Below are 27,472 nucleotides of genomic sequence, written 5' to 3'. Positions count from 1 at the left end.
CTTTTCTCTGCCCAATTTTCCAAAAATAGCCTATCACTAGTATAGACTTTCAATTCTCCATGGGGAACTTATTTGAGTCAACCCGACATCAATTTTCAAAAATTATGTCAAGAGGCTCCCATGTAAATCTCTAGATGAAAATTTGACTTGGACCAACATGATAAATGTTGAGTAGGACACTAATCTGAATTAGACCTGACAACAGTGAAGTGGTCCAGTTTGGTAAGCAAATGTAAGATTCCCCACCCCGACTCTGCAGCTTCCTCCATGTGTTGCCTTAATTTCCTACCTGCTGACAATTCACACTTTATCTGGGCAATAGCGTAAAACTGGAGGGCAGGAGTGAGGTTCTGAGGTGGTTCACTTTAAGTGCCTATCCTACTTACCTGTAATAATAGATAATTAAAATACTGTGTTCTTCCTATTGCTTCATGCTAGATACTGAATTGTAACAGAAGCAGAATGGTTGCAGCGTGTTTTTAAGAAGCAGTTTATTGAAAAGATAATGACTGTAATTCTGGTAGCCCAAGTACTCCACCCCCTCCCCTGAAAATGGTCACAATGTTTGTTTTTTGGTGTGATTAAAGAAGAGTAAAAGGGCATTTTACAGTGATCCATTATTCACCAAAAGAAGCATTACAGAAGTTCACAGAACCCTTAATTAGAGGCTTTAAGCAGCCTAAAAGAATCCTCTCTCCACAAGGCATGAGAGTATCTTGGCTCAGAAAGGAATCACTTCATCCACAGCGAAAAGGCCCTGCAGAGAAAGCTCCAGTGTCCTGCCATTGCTGGAATAATCGGTTAAATATTAATTCCTTTGCTTCAGCCCTCTCGCCTGGGCCTTTTGTGCTGAATGTGAGCCAGGAAGGTCCGGATCTCCATGGGCTGTAGCGTGATGTGTGCTGGGTCCAGGCTACTGCCTGAACGTTGTCTTGCTGCTCCTGGAGATAGGAGTTTAGGGAAGAGCAATAGTAGAACATTATTCCCATCTCACCAAGAGTCAGATTGGGAAGGAACAAAAGATTAGTTAGCTGTTGTGACAGAATGGGATTAACTATGCATCTAATGAAGTAGATTCTACTCCAGAAAAGTTTATGCTATAACAACTATGCAAATATTTACAGTGGCATAAGACACTAGTAGGCTAATCATGGTAATTGCTTTTGGTTTACATACATGGTTCTGTGGCTTCAAAGCCCTCACTCCTGCTTTTGGAACTCAGCATCCAAGGGCTTAGTCTTAAACTTATACTTAACATGCAGATGGTTGCTGGGCCTTAGAAGAACACCAAGCAGCAGGTCCAGGAAATATCCCTGCTACAGAACCAGTGCTAGTCAGGGCCTACACCTTCTGACTCATCTAGTACTTTCATATGCTCACATAGATCACAGGAGGACAAGATAGAACAAACAACTCATTACTCTAAGGGGGAGGGGCCACAGCTCAGTGGCAGAGCAACTGCTTTGCATACACAAGGTCCCAGGTTCAATCACCAGCACCTCCAGCTAGGGTTGGAAAGGACCCCTGTCTAAAACCCTAGACAGCCACTGATTGTCAATGTAGACAATATTGATGTAGATGGAATAATGGTCCGACCGAATACAAGGCAGATTCCTAAATCTCACAGAGGGGTGGGGAGAAGGATTATACAAGATCGGGCACCTCTATCTTAGGCAGAATATCATGAAAGGCTCTTCCCTCTTTTAAACTGATAACATTAGTCGCCAACACTCTACCTCCACAGTAAATGTGGTCTTAAACAGATTCTGTGAGTCATGGCCTCTATATGAGCCATTCAGGGAATTATTGATTTGTCTGTTTATCGACCACATTAGCAATAGGCTCTTTGAGATACTTTCAGCATGTCACCTGGGTTTACACCAGGGGAGCCAGACAGAGCACAAGTGGAGCAGAACATGGGCCGAATCCAGCCCTACTGAGCACAGAGCCTATGCATGGATACAAGACTACAGACAAGAAGGGATTCTTGTCTGCCTATTGATTTCAGTGGGTCTACTCCCAGTATGACTAACATTGATTATCACCCACTGATTTTTTTGTTGCTTCTGTTGACCATCTTCCTCTTACAGCGAGAGTATCCAATGTGCCCTCCATATATTTTGGATTAACTCCCACCAACCCCAGGCAGCAGGGCTATTGGTCAGGAATGATGGCAGTTGTGGTCCACTGTAGCTGGAAGGCATCCTGTTACCGACCCTTGTCTTACAACAATGGATATGGGCACTGTGAAGACAGACGTGATGGGTCTTATTCCCAATTGAAAACTCACCTTCTGCTGGCTGCCAGACCAGTCTGCTCATGTCCTCCCGCTTCTGGTTAGCAGCCAAGTTCATCTCTTGCACAGCGATGATGTTGAAAGATGAGAACAAGTTCTAGCACGTGGAGAGGAAAGCCACAGGAGAGGAATGGTGAAAACTTTGAGATTTCATTTAGAGCCATTTAGCTGAGGTTTGTATCCCAGTGCTAAACTTCTTAAGGTCATTCTTTTGGAGGCTCTCCCTACTTTTTCTGTGTTTTTGGAAGATGCAACTCACCAAATAGAGTAGAGTTCGTCAACTCTGGCTCAACCAATACCAACTCAAGCACTAGTATTCTCTTCTCTGTGTCTTCAATATTCTACTATGAATAGAGTAAGCTCTTGCTGAGCTAGTATAGCGTTGAAGAAAATGAAATTTAGGCTCAGAAACCTCTGGTTCAAATCTCAGCTCAGCCATGAAATTCACTAGAAAGTCTTGGGTAAGCCACTCACTATCAGCTTCAGTCTCTTATCTGCGAATCAGGGATAATAAATGCTGGTGTACCTCCTATGTTTGCTTTTAAAGAGAAACAAATAACTGCAGCAGACTTAGGGAAAGCACTATACAAAATAGTAAGTATAATGCCATACCATTTGTCCTTTTTCCATGAAAGCTTAGTATTCCTCACTTAGGCAACTTGTTCTCTACCGAACAAGCCCAAAAACTATTTATTCCTCCCACTTTCAACAGTATTGCAAAAGAGACCTACCAGCAAGTTAACAACAGCAGGCATGGAGCCATTGACACTCTCTCCACGTTCAAATTGGTGCTCTAGACGGATGAGAATGGAGTCAGGTTCCCATTGGGCCAATGTGAGCAAGTGGATATTGGAAGGGAGGGCATGGTGGAGAGCAGAGAACTGGAATTTGGGGAGGAAAAAGAGTCAGTTAGTCACACAAGCATCATAATATCAAGATACCACCAGATTCGAATGGAGGTTAATTTTTAATTCACTGATCTGCCAGTTTGACAAGTTGGCTTAAAATATTTTTAAAAGCAATAAAATTAAGAAAAATGTCACACACCATGCACACAGATGCAGAAGTTACAAAAGTCAGAAAAGGATAATTGGCCCAAGAATAAGAAGCACATTCTAAAATTATAACATCCTCCTCAACAGAACTGTTCCTTTTGTAGGAAGGCCTTGTATCACATCACTTCATAAAAAAGCGCTGCTGACTAGGACTGAAATAGACTAATGGATGGGATTTGCTTTATGCAGAGAAATGTGTTGCCCATGATACTCTGGGCCCAGGGGGTACAGGAATATAGGAAGCTGCCTTATATCAGAGTCTCAGGCCATTGGTTGTCTAGCTCACTACCATGTACTCTGAATGACAGCAGCTTTCCAAAGTTTCTGTCGGAGGCATTTCCCAGCTTTAATGGAAGGTGGGACTTTATGCATGCGCAGCCACAGAGCTACAGCCCCTCCCCCCCCCCAAAATAAGGCTTGAGTGAGCACAACTAGCCAGCTGAATATATTGTTTTTCCTACCCTTCCCTCACCTCCTTCAGGTTGTCCTGGCCAGGCTGGTATGGAGGCCCCCCACCAGGTGCCAGCACCAGCTGTGGCGCCATAAACTCTTGCTGGGCCCATAGTCGGTGTTGCTCAGCTGATGACTCTGCTGTGTCTAAGAGGATGAGGTGGCGACCCCGCACCACTAGGCCATCGTGGTAATCGCCAGGTTCCAGTAGAGGCTCTCCTACACCCCGACTATCATCCCGCAGCAGCCGCCGATGTACCTAAAAGCCAGGAAGAAAAGAGAAGGGATGGAAGTCAGGATCAGGACTGCAGGACAGGCTTGTCAGTTTGTCACAGCTTACAGTGCCTGGTGCTGCAAAGTAGATTTGCCTCTTTAGAATGCTGAAGAATGAGATTCCTGAGATAGAGACAACACCTTCCCCCAATAAGCAAGCCTTGGTCTTGCTGCTATTTAAGGTGAGGTAGGGAACCTCAGGCCTGGGGGCTGGATGGAACCCTCCAGTTCTCTCTTTCTGGCCCTTGGAACTCTTCCAAAACCACACTCGCTATCCCCCCACGCCCTTCACTGGCCCTGCTTCACAGCCCTGGTGTTTTTGCTTGGCTGGAACGCATCCTTCAACTCTGATAATGCCTCATGCTTGTCTGAATGGAAGATAGAAATGAATGTGTGAATGTACGTAGAAACTAGCCTAGTATTAAAAGGTAAAATTTACATTCAGTGCTCTCTCCACTTTTGCCTCTGGTACTGCCCAGCACTGTCACACAGCCCTCAGAAGGCTGCCCAGAAGGGAATGCAGACTCCAGTCTGAAAAAGGTTCCCCAGCCCTGATTGATTTAAGGGATAGTTACTGCTGATTGTGGAGTTCCAACCTCACTGGTTGCCCACAGCCTTCCAACCCGCTACGCCTCCATTCACTTGACTGTGGTTCCTTCTCTTCCTGGGCCCGACACTGAGACAACTACAGGAAAAAAGGGTTCCTTTTGCTACTCAGAAGCCCTGCTGTGCTCACCATGAGCTCAAGAGAGCCATCAAACACACTGCTGCCTCCCTGTGAGCGGTCTGTGAGAACCGTTAGCTGGACTTTCTGGTCCTGGAACAATTAAGAGAGAAAGCAGAAGGATAGAGCTGTACATGTATGTATGCAAAGACAGTCTCCCACCTCAGCACTCAGTGGATGCTGCAGAAGTACAAGTCAGGCTCTCACGTACCACCCCTATTCCCACCACACTTGAATGCAACCCACAGCCCCCCTTCTCAGCCTTTGCCTTCGCCTACACTGCAGGGGGAAAGCAGCACCCGTCCCGACCTTTCCCACAGTTATTCTTGTCAAGGTTGGTCATCCTACAGGTGAGCCTCCCAAGAGCAGCCAAGCCTGTCAGTTTGCAAGGGGTGCCATTACCTTGATGTAGACGCGGCTGTTCACAGGATAGTAGTTGCCGGCCACGGGCTCAGTCTGGCTCAGGTTCCACGTGGCCCTGTAATTACGCCTATCACAGGGTAAGCAAAGAGAGGGAAAGGGGGCACGTCAGCTTCCTGCCTTTCCTCAGCCTGAGAGAAACCGAGGCATACCTGGCCAGATATTGTGAAAGGGGGGGGGGAACATAAAACACAGAAGGGCAGAGGCAGAGCAAAATGGACCCAGAGGTAGTGATGACAGAAGCAGCAACAGCTATTTAGTATTTATTAGACAATTTGTCTTAAGTGAACATATGTTGTCTTGGGAATTCTTACAATGTGTTAACAGTAAGCCAATATTGTCCTCCATTGAAGGGGAGGGGATGAGGAGTGCAGGTGGAGAAGGGCTCACACCCTATGCTCTAAACCACAGCCCTACAGCAGCTCTTCCGCTCTTCGTACGCTCTGCTCCCGTCCAGGCCACAGAAGGCCATTCAGAGACAGAAAAGCTTCATTCAGCCTGCTCCTCCTGTCAGTACCTTCTCTCCAGGATCTCACGCCCATTGGAGTCTGTGTAGAAACGCCCAGCAGTCTGCAGGTTTGTTTCAAAGCGGCTGATGACCTCCTTGCCGAGACCATCTCTGTGGGAGAACCCAAAAGAGGTCAGAGGTGTGTTCTGGAGACAGCGGGAGGGCACCCACCCACCCAGGGCTTCCAAAGCTCACCTGATAGGAATGGGTCCTACCGTCCACTCCAGCTCAACATACGGCTGTCCAGCATAAAGTCGCACCACCTGAGAGCACCAATCAGAGAAGTTCTGGTACAGCTCCTCTACCACCTGGGTCTGCCAGACAGAAACATGCACTGATTTTATCTTTGCCTGCCATCAATATGCAGCCCCCTCTAAATCAATCAAATGTGGTTGGGGGATATGCAGGTGCACAAGAGAAGGAGGTGCAAATTAAGGAGACTGCAGAATTTAGCTTTGGGGCAAGAGCCTCAAGCAAAATACTCCCGGGCACTCTATAGCCACACATGTATGTGAAACCTTAGTGGAAAACAAGAGGCTTGAAATCACTTAGCCAGAAGAAATGCTATTACAAATCAGGGGGCTAACCGTCAGCTTCCCAGAAGCATGTGGCCCCCCAGGACCCTCCCCCAAATTTGTTATTTAATACGATAAAATACATTTTATTGACTGCTCCACTAGCTCTCCCATTGTGATGCCAAAAAGTTTGTGGCTTGCTACCACCTCCGCCGTTTGTCCATGAATTTTTTCCAAACGAACTCACAGCGCCTGCAGCTCCCCTGTTGTCACAAAAACTTTTGACATCACTGCATCACATCTCCCCACTCGCAAAATGTGGCCTTTTTATAATGAGGTGGTTTTTAAAACTGAATTGAATAATGAATAAGCAAACGATAAAATGATTTTAAATAGTGTACGGACTAGCTTATGGGAAAGTCTTTGGGAAGGCAGCCTTGAGCACTACAGATTTTGCCATGCCCGCTTTTATACTTCAGCCCCCCCTGAGGGTTGACCAAAGGTCAACACAGCCCTCGGCCTGGCAAAGATTAGTCACCCTTGAGCTAGACAGATATAGGTATGTTAGATGCTTCTGCTCTTGAGGATTGGCAACAGAATCCTCCTTCCACACTCACACAAGAGCCATCAGTGGAAAGCTGAGGGGGTGGGAGCATTTTTACCACTAGGTTCTCATGACTGCAATTCTGCCACCATAGCCCTTGACACAGAACCAGTACATGCTGCACAATTACACAAAAAGCCCATGCTTGCAGGGGGTAAAGCACCCAGACTCCAGAGCAATCTCTACCACAAAACACCATCCCATGGAAGCAGGGCTGAGAGCCATGGGATCCTGGAATCCCTCCCTTATAACCCCTCCTATATCCCTAACAACAACTGCACACCTCTTCACCCCTCTCAACATCAGCCCTTCTATCCTTCTCCCTTCTCTTCACGCCAAGCCAAAACACTTTTTAAACATTCCTCAACAAGGCAATGCTATTTTTACAGCCAAAATGGTGCAACATTTCCCTGCAAAGCCATAAAAGACATTGAGCATGGTCTGGTTGTGGACTTTGTTGCTGCTTATGGAATGTGTATTTTAGGGTGCAGAGCACACAGCCTGCCTGCTCAGACATGGCCACCACCCTTCTAATGAGTGGCTGAGTCACCAAAGGCCCAGAAGAGCTTGGGATCAGTTCCCTGGCCAAGCTGCTGTGCCTTCTGCACTCACGTTTGTCCCTCAACCAGTGTTTGTGCCGTCCTCAGCAACCCCTTCTTTTCCTACCTTCACATGGTACAGCTTGGCTCCCTGGGCAATGGGGAAGGGCTCAAAGTTGTTGGGACGGAAAATATAGGCTCCGGAGGCCTGGGAACTGTCCAGATTCCCAATGCTGGCATTGTACCTGGAGAATTCAACCAACAGATAGACATTATGATGCTAGATATTCCCACGACCTATAGCCAGTCAGCCCAAGCAACTCCACATTCCAACAGAAAAGGATAGAAACAGCCAGTGTGTCCTTCATACATAACCCTGGCAGGGTTATGCAAGCCCCATTCACAGTTGGGTGGGTGGGATCTAGGTACAGAGAACTCCCCTCCGCACTTCTGATATTCCTCCATCTCAAAGCAGAAAATAACTCACCAGAAAAAGTTCTGAGATACTGGTAAGGAGATGTTCTTGTCCAGGCTCTGTATTTCCTTCAGGAGTCCTGTTCTAGAGTCAAACAGAACTCGTAGATGCTGCGGAAGGAAGAAGGAAAGAGACTGTTGCATAGGAGATACAATTAGGAAAAGTTTACTAGATTCTTAGTTTGGATGTCAGGAAGTGTAGAAAGAAAAGAGAGGTTAGAATAATAGAATCATAGAGTTGGAAGGGGCCTATTAGACCATTGTCCAATCCCCTGCTCAATGCAGGAATCCAAGTTAAAGCATACCCGACAGGTGGCTGTCCAGCTGCCTCTTGAATACCTCAGAATACAGATCCACACACGATTTTAAAAGTAGGATAAAATATATTGTATGGTCATCTCATTCTACTGAAGACATAAACAAAGGACCTCCCTCTCACAGATCACTTTTTGGTAGCTTTCCTAAATGCCTCCAGGTAAGATAACCTCCCAAGACAGTTTGTTTTGTGCCTAAACTGGTCAGAGTTAAGAAATGTGTAATCCAAACCTGTCTTCCCAGAAGATTAAACCCATTGTTTGTCCCAGAATCCACGGTACAGTAAATACAAAATAGTTTGGTTAAATGTTTACTCCAAAGCTAACATTTGGGAAAAGAAAATGGAAAATCTTTTCTTAAGGTAGCGTTTTTCATTCCCCTACGGTTCAAATTATTGGATTTTGTCTCTTGGGAAATGCAAATTGCCCTCTGTAAGTGAGTGAAGTCATTGCAATTTGGAGTGCTGGAGCATGCAATTACACAAATGTCATGGGCACTTGCTGGATATTTGGGGGGAGCAGAAACAAGTAGCTGTGAGAAAACAATTCATTGGAAAAAAATCCAGCGCATCTCAGGTGTACAATTCTGGTGTTATTTTTTTCCACAGGCCAATGAGATGTACAGGTAACATGTGGCTACCACTGTGCTTCCAGGTTCCCTCTCTCTATAATGTTCAACAGAACTTGCACTGTGTCATGATGTCACAACATTTTGCACTTCCCAGCCACCCCCTGCCATCACCGATTGCCAACGGCAGGGGAGGGAGGAACTATCGAACATCATGACACAAGGCACGCTTTGCGAAACGGGGGAGCCAGATGCAGATTGTATCACCAAGTCTGCTTTAACCAAAGGCATGATATTGAGGCTTCCCCTTTGTTTTGGTTTGTTCCATTCCACCTATTAGATAGTACTTGTGCAGACCCAGCATCAGGGACAGACATTGCTGGGCACTTGCCAAGGCGCACACTCCAGCAGGGACCCCACTGCTAACCCTGGAGCTCTCTGCCTAATGGCCCATCCAGTCCAGCATCCTGTTCTCACAGTGGCCAACCAGATGTTTGTGGGAAGCTGAAATAGCACTCTGTCCTCCTGTGATTTCCAGCAACTGCCTCTGACAGTGGAGGTAGAAAATAGCCGTCATGTTTAGTAGCCACTAAGATCCTTCTCCTCCATGAATTTGTCTAATCTTCTTTTAAAACCATCCAAGTTGGTGGCCATCACTGCCCGTTGCTGCTGCTGCTGCTGCTGCTCCCCCACCACCTTCTTCTCAGTGTTGCTGCCTCTCCACTTGCTCCATCTCAATGAGTCAGCAGTGGCAGAGTGGGGCAATGGAGCAGTATCCTCCACTGGTCTTGCCCAAAAGACAGGGCAAGTGAACGGGCAGTGGTGATAACAGCAAGAATGAGATGGACCAACTCAGGGAGGAAGCCCACCCAAGGCATCTTTCCCTGCCCCCTACCCCAAATCTGGAACTGGCCCTGAGCCTGTGAAATCTCTAGAGAGGACTGGTACACAAGCTGCCAGCGGCACTATTTTGTGAATATTTATGTTGTCTGGAAAGGCCCCATTAGTGTCGAAGGGGTAGTCTCAAGCCACGCGTTTGTGTTGCTGCCTCCCTAGCCACGACAGCTGGGGACAAAGGAACACAAGGTAGGGATTCACATACTGTGAAACACACTTGTATTCAAAGGGGCTCAACCATACTTTTAGGGTGAGGGTAGCCATCAAGTAATTCCTGGGTGCATCATCATCATCTACAGCTTTCAGCTGCAGCACTGGCTGGTCCTGCAGGTGACTGTGTCTGTCGCCTGCTTCCTGCTTGATGACAACAGAAAACCTCAGATATGTGGCCAGTCTTATGGGGAGCAGCAGTGGAAATATCTAAGCATGTCACCCAGCTCTTAAGACTGTAGAGAACCATTGGGAGACTTCAGCAGGATACTCTTCATCTTTGCTTCTCTGGTTTCTCAGTCATTTTTTAAAGGAATGGTTTGTGCCTTGCAGGAAAGGAGCATGAAACTGGCCAGGAAGACGAAAGCAGAGACAGTCAAATGTCAGGAAAAGGGTTAGGGTTAAATTAGTTCATACCTCATTCTGGATTGCCCAAGAAAGATGCTCTGTCCCAGGCTGATGCTGCAACCTCTGCAGCAGTTTGGAGTGTGCTGGGTCCCTCCCAGGCAGTCTGGAGATGGAATAGGTGATGTAGCCCAGTGGTGGGGCAGATGCCTGGAATACCAGTTCATTGACAGCATCACCCCGATCACGCCGCACAGCACGGGTGAAACTTGATACAGGAATCACCTGGAAAGATCATTTGCACAATTCATTATTCCACAGCAAGGATATTCTTTTCTTCAAGCACCCAAGGGAGTTCAGTGTTGTGATAAAAGCCCACACAACATGGGACATTAGTTTCTTGGCCAATGAGTACAGAGGCACTGAGATAATGGTCAAGAACAAATGTTTAATTTTAATAAATTTTAAGAAGTATTAGGCCCCAGTTGACTGGACTGTGACTTTTTGGCAAGAGCGTTGTCTTACATTGCGTACCATCTCCAGTGAACACTTAGGCCCCCCATTCACCCCAGACCTTTAGTTTCTGGGCAGCCCCCAATGCAGATATGGTCCCTGCTGCTATAAGGGAAACAGAGTTTGTTTGCTTCCTACCTCATTCATAACAGCCTGACCACCTGGAGCTGAAACTGAGTAATGGCTTCCATTCACTGGCAGCCGGATGTTCCAGTCCACAGGGCGTGCCAGAGGGTTGTAGACAATCACCATGAACTGCAAGGGCAGAGAGCAACATGTTAGGGAAGGGAAGGCAAGGCGTGAATGACTGCAGAGAGAAGCTGGCTAGGGAAGATCTTCCCCAATGCCAAAGCACAGCCCTTAACACTTAGAGGTAAACTGGGAGGTTACAGATTCCAAGCGTCCAATGGGATGTGGGATTAAACCAAAACATAGTCTCTTACAGTTTGGGCAATTTCAGTCAGTGGGCAGACACTGATGTTTAGGTACGTGCAATAGATGAAGTTTTCTTTGCTTCCAACAATACTGGCAAGGGCATTGCTGACCACAATCTGCAAAGCCAGAGAAAAGGGTAACAGTAAGTTTCCAAGTCCTGTCACAAAGCTACCAGATGGTGCAGAAACATAGTGAGGGGAACTCCAGTGAAGGTCAAAGTCCCAAGTCAGAACATCTTCATACATTTCACAAAAAGAACTAACAGGATACAGAGCAATAAAAACAGATCTAGGTAAAACATAGTAATAATCTTGGAGGAGGATGAAAGACTGAAGAGCCAGGACTGCTGTCTGAGACCTTTTCATTCAGTTACACTCACAAATGCATTTGCATGAGAGACACATTTGGTGGTCGCTTTGTTGGTTCGGCACGCACCTGACAGGCATCCCAGCCAATAGACAACTGTTTGGCGTAGTCATTGGTCACGTGCTGCTTTGCTGTGCCACTCACTGCATCGTGGTGCTGAGCAACTCCCATGGCCTGACCTGCAAGAAAATGACGGAGGTGTCACATAGCACCAGAATGGGATCCTTAAGGGTTGGCTTGCATGTGCAAAGAGCAGCTGCCCTCAGCCTGCTGCAGCCCCAATTCAAACAGCATCACTCAGGAACCACCTCCCTCTTATCGCCTTCTAAGTGGATAATCCTGTTCTCCAAGATAATCCATAAATTTGACCACATCCTGACTGAAGCCCTTTTATAGCCATTGTGGGAGCTACTGCTGTTGCTTGACTCTTGTTGCAATATCAGGATGAAACCTCCCTCTGAAACCCTTGTGATTTCACATACGCAGCACAGAACTGTTGGCATCGCCGTAAGGCCCTGTATTTGCTTGTGTGCCAGCTAGCACTTCCAGCTGGTTGCAGACCTGCAAAAGTGAAAAAGTAGCATCAGAGGCATGAGAAATACTCACCTGTCAGGCAAATCCCAAACTTAAGGAGTCAGTGATAAAAGCAGAACCAGAACCCAGGAGTTCTGGCTATTTGCCTCTTCTCTATCCTGTGGGAAATACTTTTTGGTATTTTATTCCCCCCCCCAAAAAAAAAATATTGAGCACTGACCTGCAGGAAGTTGTTGCTGAGCCGCTCATAGCGTTTCAAAGCTGGACGGCTGGTGAAGTAGCCTGTCCAGAATTGGTGAGGGCCATCAGCATACGGGAAGAAGTCATCATATTTCACAGACCTGTCCAATGCAGACTTCAGTCAGGCAAAAGCTGCATCTGTATATGGCACGTCGCTCTCCCCTGCGCCTCAAAGTGATGTCCCGAGCCAGGGAGCAGTAGAAGGGAGTGGCCAGCACAGCACATGATGCTACAGCATGCAGCTGGGTGACCCAGGGTCAAATCCATCTACTGCCATGGACTCACTTGAGTGCCCCTGTGCCTATCAGCCCCCACACCCCCTTTATAATATGGAAGCAACTAATCTTTACCACTCATCTTTATTTGCATTGGTTGGACAAATAAAATAATAAATGAATAATAGCAACTTTTTTTATCCTGCCCTGCTATGTTCCCAAAGCAACTGGGACGTAGCTTACTGACATAGAATGAGCTTGTTTTGCAGTTCAGATTACACATAAAACCCTGTAACTTCATTATTATTTACCATGTTGCTAATAACTATGCTCTCTATGAACATTTATGCTCTCTTCTAGGTCAGTGATGGTAAGCTTCTTCAGCTGGGGAGACTCTCGGGAGCCAAGCTGCTGGGGGGACAAACTAGGGTTGGTCATTTGACTGGTCAAAAAAGATACGATCAATTGACTGGACCAATATTGTCAAATATTTCTCCAACAGTCATTAAATACAACTCATGAAATAAAATTAAACAGAAATAACAATTACTAAAACAAAAGCTACTTTTTGTGATAAGTAAGCAGCAGGCCAGTTCCTCAAGCATAAGCTTCAACATAGAGGGAGGATTTCCCAGGTCCTGCAACAAGCAAGGTGGAGTCATGACATGTCCTAAGTAATGACCTTTGCCACTAATTACTGTGGGAGGCACTTTGATATACTGCTAGGTTCCCCACTCCCCGACTGCTACAGGTCTAGGGTGCAAAGCTGGCTTCACACCAGACCTTGTTAGTAATTAATGTTTTTTTTCTAAAGGAAGCAACCACTGACACAGCAGCACTCTTAATGGAATATCTGGTCACTGCCAAGTGACAAATGGTCAATTGATTGGCCAATTGGCAATATTTGATTAGTCAATGGATCTGCATGGCAATCCTAAGACAAACAGATCTCCCCCCCAGAACATCTTATCTATTTATTTATATCCCACCCTTTCTCCCAGTAGGAGCCCAGGGTGGCCAAAATCTTTTAGGGTAAAATATTAGGCTAAACTCTTAGTAGGGTAAAAGTTCAGAACACCCAGACTGAAGAATCTGACAGGTTCCCCACATCACTGAGAAAAAACTTGCTTCAAAGGCCTCTGGGCCAACCTCGCCTTTTGAGATGGTCGGTAAGAAGTGATGCCTCATGGCCACAGTATGGCATGGGGAGAGGCTAGAAGGAGACAGGGGAGCGATGGAATGTGAGTGTGGGGACCAGGCAAAGCCTTCCAGTTCATCAGTGGGAAACAGGCACTAAATAGTTTTAGCCCTAGAAACAATCTATAGAAAAAGAAGACTCATTGGAGAGGTGGTGGAATGCAATTTGAGGAGAAACAATCTGACAGCTACTTGCTGGGGCGCATCAAATGCCCAGCCCTCATGCTACTTAAGCCCAGCCCCCTTTGCTACAATTGAGCAATGATCTCACAGGGATGGAATTAAGGACCTGCTTGGGAAAAAGAGGAGGAGGAGACTAGCCCCCATAGGAAATGATTCTGCTGCAGCAAGAGCGGTGCTGAAGCCTAGCCGGCCAGGCCCAGCCCTCTCACCATGATATGTTGGCCTTGTTTAACTCCCACAGGTAGCAGCTTGGGGTAGAATACAGGACATTGATGCGACTCCCAGACAATTGCTGCAAGAGAGAAACAAGGAAATTATCAGGCAAAAATGCTCTGAGGGACGGAAGGGCTGTACAAAGACATATTGACCAAGATTTGACAACATAATAAAGAGTGGGCATAATGGCTGAAATGCCTAGTTTCCTTTTGCTCCTTGCAGGTCTCTTCTGCTCTCTACTAATACAGCTCTAGCTTTCTTTTGGTATGGTCTGAGTTCTGTCTCTATGGAGTGCAACAGCCAAAGATACTGGCTTGGATACCAACTTCCCTCCCGTATTCATGAAAATGGGCTATCCCACCTCCTCCTTCCCCCTACAAGCCCTGAAATTCTGCTCCTGGAGGTTGGGGGTGGGACCCTTGGGAGTGGTGTGGGGGGCTGCAGGAAATTGCCTGACCTTATGCGAATGGAGGAGAAACTTAGGATCCAAGAGCCCAGGGCATGGCTGGGGAGCTGGCCAGAGAAGGGGGATAACTTACGGGAAGGGCAACATCAAGAGACATTTAGAAGCAATTGCTGTATATGTAAACACTGGGGAATTCACCAGATCATAGCCTACACAGCTATTATCCTCCTTGATCCAAGGAAGAAGATACTGCTACTGGAGGATGGAATGTGGATAAGGAAATTGAGGCTCATTCCCAATTCTAGGGCTGGGTGAGAGAAAGCTCAGTCTAGACAAAATGGAGGTACTCTTAGTGGGTGGTTTGTCTACCAAGGTAAGTGATGTCAACCTTTTCTGGAGGGAGTTGCTGTCCCTTTAAGGTAGGAATTAGGACCCTGTAGCCTTCCAGATGGACTCCAGCTCCCATCACCTCTGAGCAGAGTCTACGCTGGCTGGGGCTGACAGGAGTTGAAGGCTAACAACATCTGGAGGGCCACTAGTTCCCCAACCCTACTGCAAAAGCATCAGGTCCAACGCTTGATTCACTTTTGTCACCAGAGGCACAGGTGGTATGCCAGCTTCAACTCTGCTTGGACAGAGATAGCCTGGCCTGAGAGATCCATGTCCTGCTAACCTCCTGTTTAGATTGCTGAATGTGTTGTACCGTACAGGGGGACTGCCTTTGAAAACAGTCTGGAAACTTTAACTGGTGCAAAGTATGGCTCCACAAATATTAACCAGGAGTACCTGTGCATTGACATGCTTGATCAGCTTGTCCATGTTCTTGTACCATAGGAGGGCATTCTCATACTGGAAATCAGATCCCATCGTCATAACAATGTGGTTGGTGCGATAGTGTTTTGCCTAACGGGAGCAATGATGAGAGCTGGTAAGTGGGTCTACTTCCTCCACAACAGCCACCACTTCCCCAAGAGGCACCCTTTGTTAAAGCATTTGCATACCAAGGGTTCAAAGTACGCCACACACATTCATCTAATTACAATCCTTAACACAACCTTGTAAGGCAAGTCGGGTCCAGAGAGAGTGCTGGCCGAAGGCCACCTAGTAAGCTCATGGTAGAGGTAGGGCAGGGAGAGATCCCCCCCCCGTCTGAAACCCTGAAGAGACACTGCTAGGTGGAGCAGTAGTCTGACTTGGCAGAAGGCAACTTCCAACATGCTAGTGATACACCATCGTTAGAAATGGCTCCCACAGGTTGCCTTACATCAAGCGTGGGAGTAACCTTCTTGACCCAGAGGCCGACATTCCTTCAGTGCCAACCCTCCAATGGCTGTGTGCCAGTGATAGGTGGGCAGGGCCAGAGTTGGCAATAGGAGAAGAGGCCATTTTCTCTGTCACACATGTTCACAAACATGCCCCTTGCACACGTGCTAACACACACATGCAGAAAAGCACACAATCTCCCCTACTCAGCTGATCTGTGAAGATCAGCTGAGGGGCGGGTATTATCATTCCCTTTGTGGCACTGGCATGAACAGGGCAGTTTAAACCTCTCCACCTATCCCAACACCACAATGGAGATGTAAACAACACCATCTCCTCCTGAGTCCGTGTGCAGGCCTGCAATTCCTTTAGATCTTTGCTATTATCAGCCCCGCTCCCGCCACCGCCACTTGAGGACAGAACTCCACGCCCTGGTCCCCTTGCTCTAACCTGAGCAGCTGCAGTCCCCAGGAAATAGGCCACTAGACTCTCCACGTTGTTCTCATCACTGTCATCATCCACAATGGGGTTGTCAGAGCAGATCTGATCCCAGCAGAGAGACACGGGAGGGTTGTAACCATTTGGTAGGACACCTACCAAGAGACAATCAGGAGAAACCAGAAGGATAATGTGTGCTAGTCATGATTCCCTTCCCCCCCATTAACATAATGATTAACTATTAACTATTAACAAAGGAAGGATAACTAGGACATTTATTTAGAAAGAGACAAGGAGGAACCAACTCTCTATACATCAACCCTGAAGGGAGAGTGAGCAGGAGGAATCAGGACCCAGAAGGAAATAAAGGAATATGCAAGTAGGGGTTTCAGTTCTGGTGGTTAAGGGAAGTACTCAGGCATAATTAAGATCTGTGTTACAGCAAGAAGTTAGATTAGGGCAATCTTCTTCAACTTTGGGTCCCCCGGATGTTGTCAGACAGCAACTCCCATCAACCCCAGCCAGCTTAACCAAAGGCCAAGGATGACAGGAGTTGCAGTCAAACAACACCTAGGGACCCAAGGTTGAAGAACAGTGGATTTGGGGATCTTCAAGAACACTTGCATCTCTGTGATTTTTTGATTATTCTTACACTTGCATTCTTTGGAAGAACAGCTTCACACATGCAGCTGTGAAGGCACTCAACCACTTTGTTGCTATTAGGTTAGGGCAGGGATCCCTAACCTTTTTGGATCCAGGGGCACATTTGGAAATCTAAGAAACTGTCAAGGACACCACAAAATGTTCATTGCACAGAAGAAAAACTGCCAGTGCTAATAACAGCGCCCCCCCCAATCCAGGCAAAACACCTACACCCCAAAAAAGAAATAGAGAGCCCAAAGACTAAGGCAGCACTCCCCCCAAACAGATAGACAATCCCCCACCAAACCAACCTTACCCTCAATTTAAAAAATGGGGGGGATTAGGGGAGTTTGGTGGGCACCACAGGTGGTGCCTGAGGGTGCCACGGTGCCTATAAGTACCACACTGGGCCCCCCAGATCCAAATAAAAGAATAGGCCTGACAAATCACCCTTGTTCACCTGTGAAGAGATCTGCAACAGGAGGATCCAGGCTTCCGCTCGCACGCCACAGCTGCTCCATCTCACGTAAGGCCTCACGTTGGGCCTTGTCCTGGTAGTCAATGCGGCCCACGAAGAAACCATCATAACCCATCTTGAGGGAAGGACAAGAGAGGGAGTGTAAGTGCTCAGCAATTGGAGGTGGGGATGCTAACGTAACTGCAAGCTCCCAACCCTGGGGACAAAAAGGCCAGTTTAAGATAATAATGCCCTTTTCTGCACCTTACGTTTTGGTGCGTGTGTGGATGCTTAATATATGCTTGGAGTTATTGTGCAGGGTGTGAAAAATATATCTCCTGGAAACACAGGCTGACCTGTGCAAACAGCGAGGCCTGTTCACGGCTGTGCCCAAAAGGATCAATGTGCCAGGCCACACGGGGCCGGCCACAGTCACCAAACGTCTCTCGCAGGAAATGGAGCCCAAGACTCATCTGATCAATGACTGCACTGTAGTGTACGGCTGCTTCATCATTCATGCACCAACCGCCATTCACAAATTCCAGGCGCCCTGCCAAGGAGCGACGAGAAAGAAAGAGGCTGTGAAGTCAGGACAGACAGGACTTGGGCAACCCTCCATTGCCACCCTGCAGAAGAGCAACAGGTGCACATACATAGAAGCTGAGAAGCGACAACCTCCCATCGGGTGCGACAGGGAAATGCGGGAGGCTCTCTGCAGGGAACAGCCTCCAGAGCAGTGTTCTGCATCCTTGGGTTCCCAGACTACAACTCCCATCACCCTAGCCAGCTTCACTTCAGTGAATGGTTAGGAATGATGGGAGTTGTAGTCCCAATATCTGGGGCTGAAGGCTGAGGAACACTGCCTTACAACACAACGGCAGTGTGATGGTGTAAGACAGACCATAAGACAGCACAGGCAATGGTGGCAGAAGAACGCAGGGCAAGAATGACTGCACCTACCTACATAGAAATACGCAGGGAGGGATGATAAGTTGGCCTCCCGCTGTGCCAAAAAGCCAGCTTGCCAGGTCATAAACCCCAGAGCACCCTCCTGCCTCTTTAATGGCCCCATTGTGCAAAGGAGGCTGCCACTCATGACATCTTCCAACCTGCACCCTCCCACTCCTGCCTAGTGGAGAAAGCAAGACACTTGGCTCTGCCCCCCAAAACCCAGGAGAGGCAAAACCTCAAGCTGCCAAGGTCAAACCTGAAGCAGACAACAGTGTGGATATCAACCATTCAGATATTTATTCAAGCCCAACATGTTTCAGGCCAGCAGGACCCCTTTCTCAAGGGCAATCTTGAAAACCTTGACAATAACATCTTTTGGGATATTCAAGCAAAGCACAGGCAGATTTCCTACTGATATTGGCACCTTGAGGTTTTTCCTCTCCTGGGTTTTGTTTGACTTCTGGTGCCTCTCGGGTGTTTTTATTTCCTTTCTGGGATCCACTGGTTCTTCCCCACAGCAGATAGGAGGGAAGTGAGAGGACGCCAGGAAGAGCAGAGCAGGAGAAGCTACACCTGCCTTCTCTGGCATGGCTCTGAAGCAGAGAGAGCTCTCTGGGCTGTGACTTGGCAACCTTTCTAGTGAAAGTGAAAGTAGTGCCACCCTGTTCATCTCCCTCTCTGTTGCCGGATGTTTTTTGCGCTGGCTCAGGTGCCCAGGCATCCCAGTCTTTACTTGTATTGTACTTAAATGAGGTTTTCCTGTTTATATTCTTGAGAAGTTTTGTGGAAATGAATTCATAAATGAATAAACAAAAAAGTAAATCACTGACTCCCTCCTTTGCCTCTCCTACAGCAATGCTCCCTCACTCTCAGACACAAAGAACATCACGTCTCTCTTGTGTGCATTTGCCTCTATTTCCCATGAGACCCAGGGAAGCCAGCTGAGGGCCAGGGAAACGGGCACCCTCTGCCCCTGACACTTACCCGCAGCAACAAGCTGCTGCACAGCCTGGCGCATGTCTTCAGTCTGCAGCCCCCACCAGCGGGCAAAGAATGCCACCTCCACATAGATAAAACGCTTGCTGGGGTCTGCCAGTAGCTGTGGGATGACAGAATCCAAGATGTATTGCACCCCAGCATGCTGGATGTCATTGCGGACTGCAAGGCAAGAGAGAAGAGACGGGATGAAGTTGAGGAGAAATGGCCACGGCAGGGCTGGCTCTCGCCTCGACCACCAAGTCTCCAACCACTAGCTAGATGGGAGACAATGTTCCCTAAAGAAGAAAGCCAAGGCCAGGGTCTCATATTTAAATAAGTTAGGCGGTAGTCTGGGGTTCTTTTTGAAATTTTGGGTGTGTGGCATATTCTTTATTGTTGCATTTATTGTAGGTGTCTCCCCCTTTAATGGTTTTAGATTTCCATTTCAATTGTTTTTACTTATGTATTGTTGAGGTCCCGAGAGCACTTTAATTTATGGGGCAGCATACAAGTGGCATAAATAAATAAATAAATAAATAAATATCAGGTCTTCCTCAGCCAAAGAGCTGTCACAACTAGCATCACCTACCTAGGCTTATCTGCGATCCCATCAACAATACACATTTAAAGCAGCTTCATACCACTAACCATCATGGCCGCCCTGAAAGAATCCTGGGAACTATAGTTTAAGTGTGCTGAGAATTGTTAGGAGACCCCTAATCCCCTCACAGAGCTAAAATCCTCAGAGTTCTCTAGGAAGAGGCATTGATTGTTAAACCACTCTGGGAATTGTAGTTCTGTGAGGAGAATAGGAGTCTCCTAACAACTCTCAGCACCCATAACAAACTACAGTTCCCAGGATTCTTTGGGGGAAGCCATGATGGTTTAAAGTAGTATGATACTGCTATAAATGTGCAGTGAAGAAGGAACCTCTCTCTCTGCAATTCATAAAACAGTACAGTACAGCCCCACCTCACAACTCTTCTCAGTGTGTGAGATGCTGAAAGACGGCTTAGGTTTCCAGCAATGCCGTTCTGGCCTTGGAAGGTAACATGAAAAATCCACCCACACATGCATGGCCTTCAAAACAGGGTACTGAGGTAGAAAGTGCCCAGGTTTATCAACTAGGGCAATCTGCTCAGAGGAAGTGGGTAACAGCAAATGTACTTCTTGTTGGAAAGAGAAGCTGAATAAATCCAGACCTGAACAGCCAATCTGCAGCTCACACCCAGCAGGTCTAGCATAATGGTTAAGAGCATGAGCTGTAGGCTGAGAAGTCCCTGGTTAAAAATTCACCTCAGCCATAAATCCAGTGGATGGTTACGACAAGGTTTTTTTTGCCTCAAACCTCATTCATAACATGGAGAGAATAACCCAAAGTGCCTTAAGAGAGCTATTGTAAGGGTTACTCTGTTTTGAGGGAAAGTGTTGCATGCATTTTATCTAGTTTACTAAAATATATTGAAGCCACCTAATAAACGCTATCTATTGCTATTATTGTTTGCTGGAAATGAGAAAGATGGCTTTGCTTCACTAGAATAGCATTCCCCTAACATGTCCTAGCTAGAAAGCCCAGCCCTGTGAGTGAACCACTGTTTCAAAGAGGGAAGAGAATCTACGCATGCTCATTCTGAGCCATGTCTAAAGCCAAGGTTCACTTGACTCCAATGCCAAACCCCAAGAAAAGCAAGTAAGAACGGCTCTTCCTAATCTAAGGCACAGAGCATGAAGTTTCCTAACAGCATCCTGCCAGGCCTGCTGAAAGACTGCTTACAAGACCACCCAGCTGTTTCAACTCACCTCCAAAGAAATACTGATCCACAGTCTTGAGCCAGCCTACATCATCATGTGTGTGGGGGATAAGGTGAACATTGAGCATGTCAGGTTTTGTCACTGGGCAGGACTGAAAGAGGGAAGAGAGAGACGGAGCACATCTCTGAGCTAAGAGGAGAGACTATACACACCCCAAAGTCTGCCACAGGGAAGCAGCAGTCATCTAAAAAGGTAGGCCTAGGTACAACTGTTAAGGAGGCAGGGACACCATTCCTGCTAGCTACTTTTTATGGAAGGCCTACTGACTAATACTACTGCTAACTAAATATTTTACATACAATATCAGTGGACACAAGGTATTGACTGAAATATGAAACCTTTGCTGGGATCCAGGATTCCTTGCTGCATGTAGAGAAGCGCAATTCAAAAGATTTCGGAACAGATAATGAGATCGACAATGTTCTATTCCTGCTTTTATTTACTTAAAAGATTTCCAACCCACCCTTCAGCAAAAGGCTTGCAAGGCAGACAACAATAAAACATGCAATAAGATGACAAAAAATGAAATGAAATGAAACACTTATGATAAAACAGTGGAATCAGTTAGAATCACAGAGCAGAAATCAAAGGTTATCCATTAAAATTAAAGGCAGAATAATGACGTATCGTTCATCAAAAACTTGGGATGATAACGATTGCCTACCCATTGTGCCTAAAAGGTTAACAGGGTAAGTGCCAAGCAACTGTCCCCAGAAAAAGATTTCAACAGCCAGGCTGCTCCCACTGAAAAGACCTTAGCCCTGCTCATCACCCACCCAACCTTTGAAAGCAGGAGCTCCCAGAGCAGGGCCTCCAATTAAGACATTAAGGAGTTAACAGGTTCACGTGGAAGCAGGAGGTCCTTCACGGTTCCAAAGGCTTGGGTCCAAGGTAAGGTATGATCTATTGGAGAAGGTCGGGCAATAGGAAGGATTTGTGCTTTGTGACCTTCTCCTCTCAGTTCTGGGAATAAAGTAGGATTTCCTGGATTATAAAAACAGGTGCTGGGTGCCCACATCCCCCAGGTTCCAGAAACAGTGCTAGCAGGAGCAGCTGAGATCCAAATCCAGAAAGTTCTCATCCTTGCACTGCTATCGTAATTTCAAGCCGGTAGCTTCTCTATGTAACTTAGTTTTAATATGAGGATTTGTTGCAACGTCAGTGTTTGATTTTCAATGCCAGAATGACTAACCTCTGCACCACCTAACAGAATCCATCATCCTGGATAATACAAAGGGCAAAAATCTATGCACACTTAATTCGGTGATAAATCCCATTGAACTGTGGGACTTGTTTCAGAGCAAAAACCACACAAAATTGGGCTGCTTCTTAGCAGAACAGGGAAAGAGCTGCCAACAATTTGTTCTCTTATTTATTTATTTATTTATTTGTTTGTTTGTTTGTTTGTTTGTTTGTTTGTTTGTTTGTTTGTTTGTTTGTTTATTTATTTATTTAGCTAGCTAGCTAGCTAGCTAGCTAGCTAGCTAGCTTATATCCCGCCCGACTAGCAAACAGCTCTCTGGGCGGCAAACATAGCAACATATACAATAATACAATTACAAAGTCAGTATAACAAATATAAAAATACACCATCTAAAATAGAAATTACAGCATTTACATAAATAACTTAAATTAAAATGCCTCAGAGAAGAGAAAGGTTTTAACCTGGCGCCGAAAGGATAATAGTGTCGGCGCCAGGCGTACCTCCTTGGGGAGACTATTCCACAATTCGGGGGCCACCACTGAGAAGGCCCTAGATCTTGTTACTACCCTCCAGGCCTCCCTATGGGTCGGGACCCGGAGGAGGACCTTCGTAGTAGACCGTAGTGTACGAGCCGGTTCGTAACGGGAGAGGCGTTCCTGCAGGTATTGTGGTCCCGCGCCGTATAAGCCTTTATAGGTTAAAATCAACACTTTGAATCTGGCCCGGTAGCATATTGGAAGCCAGTGCAAGCGAGCCAGAACAGGTGTTATATGCTCGGACCGCTTAGTTCTTGCTAGCAGTCTGGCCGCCGTATTTTGCACTAGCTGTAGCTTCCGAACCGTCTTCAAAGGTAGCCCTACGTAGAGCGCGTTGCAGTAGTCCAGACATGAGGTTACCAGAGCATGTACCACTGATGTAAGGTCCTCCTTACCCAGATAGGGACGTAGCTGGGCTACCAACCGAAGTTGGTAGAACGCATTCCGTGCCACCGAGGCTACATGGGCCTCAAGTGATAGGGAAGAGTCTAAAACGACTCCCAAACTACGAACCTGATCCTTTAGGGGGAGTGTAACCCTGTCCAGGACAGGGTATGTATCCACCATCTGACCAGAGAAACCATCCACCAGCAGCATCTCAGTCTTATCAGGATTGAGTTTCAGTTTGTTAGTTCTCATCCAGTCCATTGTCGCGTCCAGACAACGGTTCAGCACATCGACCGCCTCACCTGAAGAAGATGAAAAGGAGAAGTAGAGCTGCGTGTCATCAGCGTACTGATGACAATGCACTCCAAAACTCCGGATGACCGCACCTAACGGCTTCATATAGATGTTAAAAAGCATGGGAGACAAGACCGAACCCCGCGGGACCCCATATTGGAGAACCCACGGGGTCGAGCAATGTTCCCCAAGTATTATCTTCTGGCGACGGCCCGCCAAGTAGGAGCGGAACCACTGCCAAGCAGTGCCTCCAACACCCAACTCCGCAAGCCTCTCTCTGCTTATCTCTGCTTTAATTTCATTACACAAAAGTCACTCAGCACAGTGGAGCAATAGGATAGAACAAACAGAATTGCAGAAGGTATACAATGGAATAATGCTAACTTGGGGAGAAAGTGACTTTCAACAGCCAATTGACAGAAACTGGAAGTACAACATCTGCTTTATTTGCTCATTAAGAATTACTAAAGTCTCATCAGGAGGGTCTGAGAGCATTTTCATATGAGGGACGTAAAATTAGAGCTGGAAGGGACCTCAAAGGCAATTTAGTTCAACCACCGGCTGATGCAACAAATATTTTACTAGAGTGCACCCCTGATTTGGGGGGGGCATTCAGCCCCTCCTTAAAAGCCTCTAATGAAGGAGAGTCTGTTCCCATCCTAGCCCTACTGTTGAACAGTTCAGGAAGTCCTTCCTAATGTTTAGTTGAAATCCCTCTTTCTTGCACTTCAAACCCACTGTTTTGGGTCCCTACACCCCCCGGAGCAACAGAAAACAAATTTGCTCCATCATCTATGATACTACCCTTCAAATATTTGAAGATGGCTATCATATCACTTCTTAATCATCTTGTAAATGGCCTTTGAGCCTCTTTTGTAGTGGCAGGAAACGTAAAACAAAGCGACTGAGGCCAGGACTTCTTTACGTTTCAATATGAAGATAGAGATACGAGAACATATGCAGCAATAGATGCCTCCAGTCTTCTTTCATCTGAGGCACCCACTCCTTTCTTGCTGGAAGGATCCTCCTTGGCCAGGGTGGTGCTAGGCCCCCCATGTTGAACATTATAGCCACTAGCACTAAAATGATGAAGCTGAGGTTATCATACTTTGGACACATCATGAGAAGACATGATTCACTAGAAAAGATCATAACGCTGGGAAAAACAGCAGGGAGTAGAAAAAGAGGAAGGCCAAACAAGAGATGGATTGATTCCATAAAGGAAGCTGCAGACCTGAACTTACAAGATCTGAACAGGGTGGCTCATGACAGATGCTCTTGGAGGTCACTGATTCATAGGGTCACCATAAGTCGTAGTTGACTTGGAGGCACATAACAACAACAACAGCACTTCCTAAACCCAATGGAAAAGGGTCTTTTTTATCTCTGCACGAGGAGCTGAATTCTTTAATGTAAAACGTAAAGTTCTGGCTTGAAGTCATAGCTCAAGATTATATTATATTACTTGAGGCAGGGGTAGAAACTCAAAAGTGAGGTCTTCCAGATTGGTACTTAAGATGCCTCTGCTGTGATTCTCTGCTAACAGAAACAGTTTACAGCTTTCAAGTGTTGTAAGACTAGGCAGTTTTACCATTGGCCTTGAAAAATAACCCACAACAATGAGTTCCAGAGGTTGTCTGAATGTAACTGCTCCAAGAGTACTCATGTTGCATCTCATGAAAAATCTTAGCATTTGGTCTCCGCTGAGTACACCTAACCTATGTGAAGCTGTCCATTTGTGCTATCTGTGTGGGGACATACACAGGCATAGAATGCATTAAGAGAGGAGCGTCAGAGAGAACCAAATGGCTGCTTGTTCTAAGCAGTAATGAAACAAAGAGAAGCACATGACCTTCAGTGAAGCCATTTCACAGAACTGAGACACAGGAAGGAGCTTTTGCCTTGAGTGAAATCAGACAGAGAGCTGCCCAGGGAATAACATCAGCAGATAGGAAAGCCAACTAGCAAATCAGATATGAAGAACATAATTAGTTGGGAGTGGAGCCTCCTAATAGCTGATAACAGACACTGACTCAACTTTCCAGAGTACTCTGCGTTGACTGCCTAATCTACCCACAATCTCAACCCTTTTTAAAAATATCAGTGTGTGCACAATAGGAATCATCATCCAATGCAGTCCTCTGGGAGATTTGTACTTGTTATGGCCGGAAAAGGTAAAGGAATTAGCAGATCCCATCCAAACAACCCTGGGAACAGCAGCAGAAAACTGAAGGAGGTACACAGTCACACAGGCTGTAGAATTCACCAAAACTGAATATGGAAATGGCCATAGCATACATAACTTTAACAAATTAAGGGGTAGCCAACATGGTGCTTGCAAATGTTGTTGGACTAAAACTGCCATCAGCTCCAGCCAGTACAGCAATTATCAGGATTGATGGGAGTTGTAGTCCAACAATATGTGGAAGGTACCCTGCTGACTAGTCCTAAAATACTCAATGAAACAATACTCAGAAGTTCCTCTCTCTCTCTCTCTCTCTCTCTTTCTCTCTCTCTCTCTCTGAGTACTGGATATTTGGGGATATTGCACCATCACCATCAAGGTCCTGTGTGTGACCTGACAATGACATCTAGGTGGTTACTGTTAGGGACAGATGGATGTTTGTGTGGTTCAGAGGGACAAATCTTGTGTTCTTAGCCTCCAGCCCTGCTCCAGAACTAAAACATGAACTGGGTGGACAACCCCTACTCCCATCTGCCTAGTCTAAAAACAACTTCTCCTCTAGCTGCTCCTTCCCAATTTGGCAAGACTTCCCACTGTCATTTCCTTTGTGTTTCTGACAATTTGCTCCTGAATACAGAACACACACACCCAACACACATACTTCCATGGGCTCCTTTTGTACAGCATTCAGTCCTGAATAATTAATTTACAAAGAGGGTAGATTCTTATGGGAAACACACGAATTCCAACTAGCATTAGAAGCCGTGGGAGCAGAACCACATTAACACGGAGTACAAATATGCATATAGTATCGCAAGACTAACCAACACACGTCCTTTCTCAAAATATTTCTCCACAGATAAATCTCCAGGCTTCTTTTCAGTTAAGCAGTGTTCTAGTCCTGCGATAGACCATCTTACCACTTTTGCACTGTTTTCCTTCCCGATAGCTAAAAAACAATAACCCCTAAGCTTTAAATCGATCCCTAATACTGCATCCCTGCAGAATTCCATACTGAGTGATTCTTTACTATCTTTTCCTGTACTGTCCATACTAGGTTTCCCCCCAATTTCCTCAGATTATGCAATGTCCGTTTTTATTTAGACGTTTCTAACCCCACACTCTCTGCTCCATAAAGCTACCACCGAGACTGCCGCACTCCCCCCAGTCCTCAACATAGCCTTTTTTCATCCTCCACTAGATCCCAGACTCTAGTGGGACCCCCTGGGTTTCGCGTTAACACCCACGCGTATGCAGAGCACCTTACCTGGTAGCCGCATGTAGCCGTAGCTCCCCACACGACCGCTGCCCCAACCAAGAACCCCAAACCCAAGGGGAGCCCCATCTTTGCAGCGCCTCCAGTAGCTGCCAGTGCAGCGGTCATGTGACCGGGCACTCACATGACAACCAGAGCAAGCCACGCCTTCCTAGGGTAAAACGAAAGTGATTGGTGGGCGGGGCCTCTTTTTGAACTTGTTCGAATAACTTCAATTACAGCGCGCGTTAGGCGCGACTGTTAGGCTGGGGATGCTTTCCCAGTTTGCCGGCAAAAGGGTGGACGGCTGAGAAACAGTTAGAGTTCGCTTAGGAACAGAAAGACAGCTATTTGTTCTGGTATCCTGGACGTAGAACGGCAATAGCTCAGTGGTAGCGCGCATGCAGTGCATGCAGAAAGCCCCAGGTTTAGTCTTTGGCATCCTGGTGGGGCTTCCGACGTGCCCTATCGGAACCCCTGCGGAGCCACAACCAATCCGTGTAGACTAGACAATACTGAGTTAGATGCACCTACTGCACTATACTGACTGTGACTGAGGATAAAGCAGCCTCC

At 46.6% G+C, this 27,472-nt stretch overlaps 1 protein-coding gene across 2 annotated transcripts; it reads right to left on the bottom strand.

Moving 5' to 3' along the window:
* Window positions 1-474: 474 nt before the first annotated feature.
* Window positions 475-27,067, bottom strand: MAN2B1 (mannosidase alpha class 2B member 1). Of its 2 annotated transcripts, XM_061616690.1 has the most exons (24): window positions 26,912-27,067; window positions 21,027-21,129; window positions 19,233-19,406; window positions 17,654-17,847; window positions 17,301-17,433; window positions 16,211-16,353; window positions 15,284-15,400; window positions 14,085-14,167; window positions 12,261-12,381; window positions 11,989-12,067; window positions 11,576-11,685; window positions 11,149-11,256; window positions 10,844-10,960; window positions 10,265-10,477; window positions 7,872-7,969; window positions 7,512-7,629; window positions 5,922-6,040; window positions 5,736-5,837; window positions 5,201-5,288; window positions 4,811-4,891; window positions 3,824-4,060; window positions 3,028-3,177; window positions 2,291-2,393; window positions 475-941 (listed from the first exon to the last, which is right to left on the bottom strand). In XM_061616690.1, exons 1-24 carry the CDS (start codon window positions 27,026-27,028, stop codon window positions 823-825), a joined length of 3,027 nt encoding a protein of 1,008 aa, XP_061472674.1. In that variant the 5' UTR covers window positions 27,029-27,067; the 3' UTR covers window positions 475-822. The 2 variants fall into 2 exon arrangements, with proteins under 2 accessions (XP_061472674.1, XP_061472675.1); XM_061616691.1 differs by lacking the exon at window positions 21,027-21,129 and having other exon boundaries at window positions 26,912-27,011.
* Window positions 27,068-27,472: the final 405 nt, after the last annotated feature.

Source organism: Rhineura floridana, chromosome 3 (genome assembly GCF_030035675.1).
Source record: "Rhineura floridana isolate rRhiFlo1 chromosome 3, rRhiFlo1.hap2, whole genome shotgun sequence".
In the NCBI taxonomy this organism is placed as follows: domain Eukaryota; kingdom Metazoa; phylum Chordata; class Lepidosauria; order Squamata; family Rhineuridae; genus Rhineura; species Rhineura floridana.
This window is presented reverse-complemented; position numbering and strand designations above follow the sequence as displayed.

Excerpts from the sequence above, each read along its gene's own strand:
- MAN2B1 (XM_061616690.1), bottom strand. The coding sequence starts at position 27,028 with ATGACCGCTGCACTGGCAGCTACTGGAGGCGCTGCAAAGATGGGGCTC. Across the intron at positions 21,130-26,911 it reads CGGCTACATGCGGCTACCAG|TCCTGCCCAGTGACAAAACC; the intron begins GTAAGGTGCTCT and ends TCCCTCTTTCAG. Across the intron at positions 942-2,290 it reads GGTCTGGCAGCCAGCAGAAG|GAGCAGCAAGACAACGTTCA; the intron begins GTGAGTTTTCAA and ends TCCTATCTCCAG.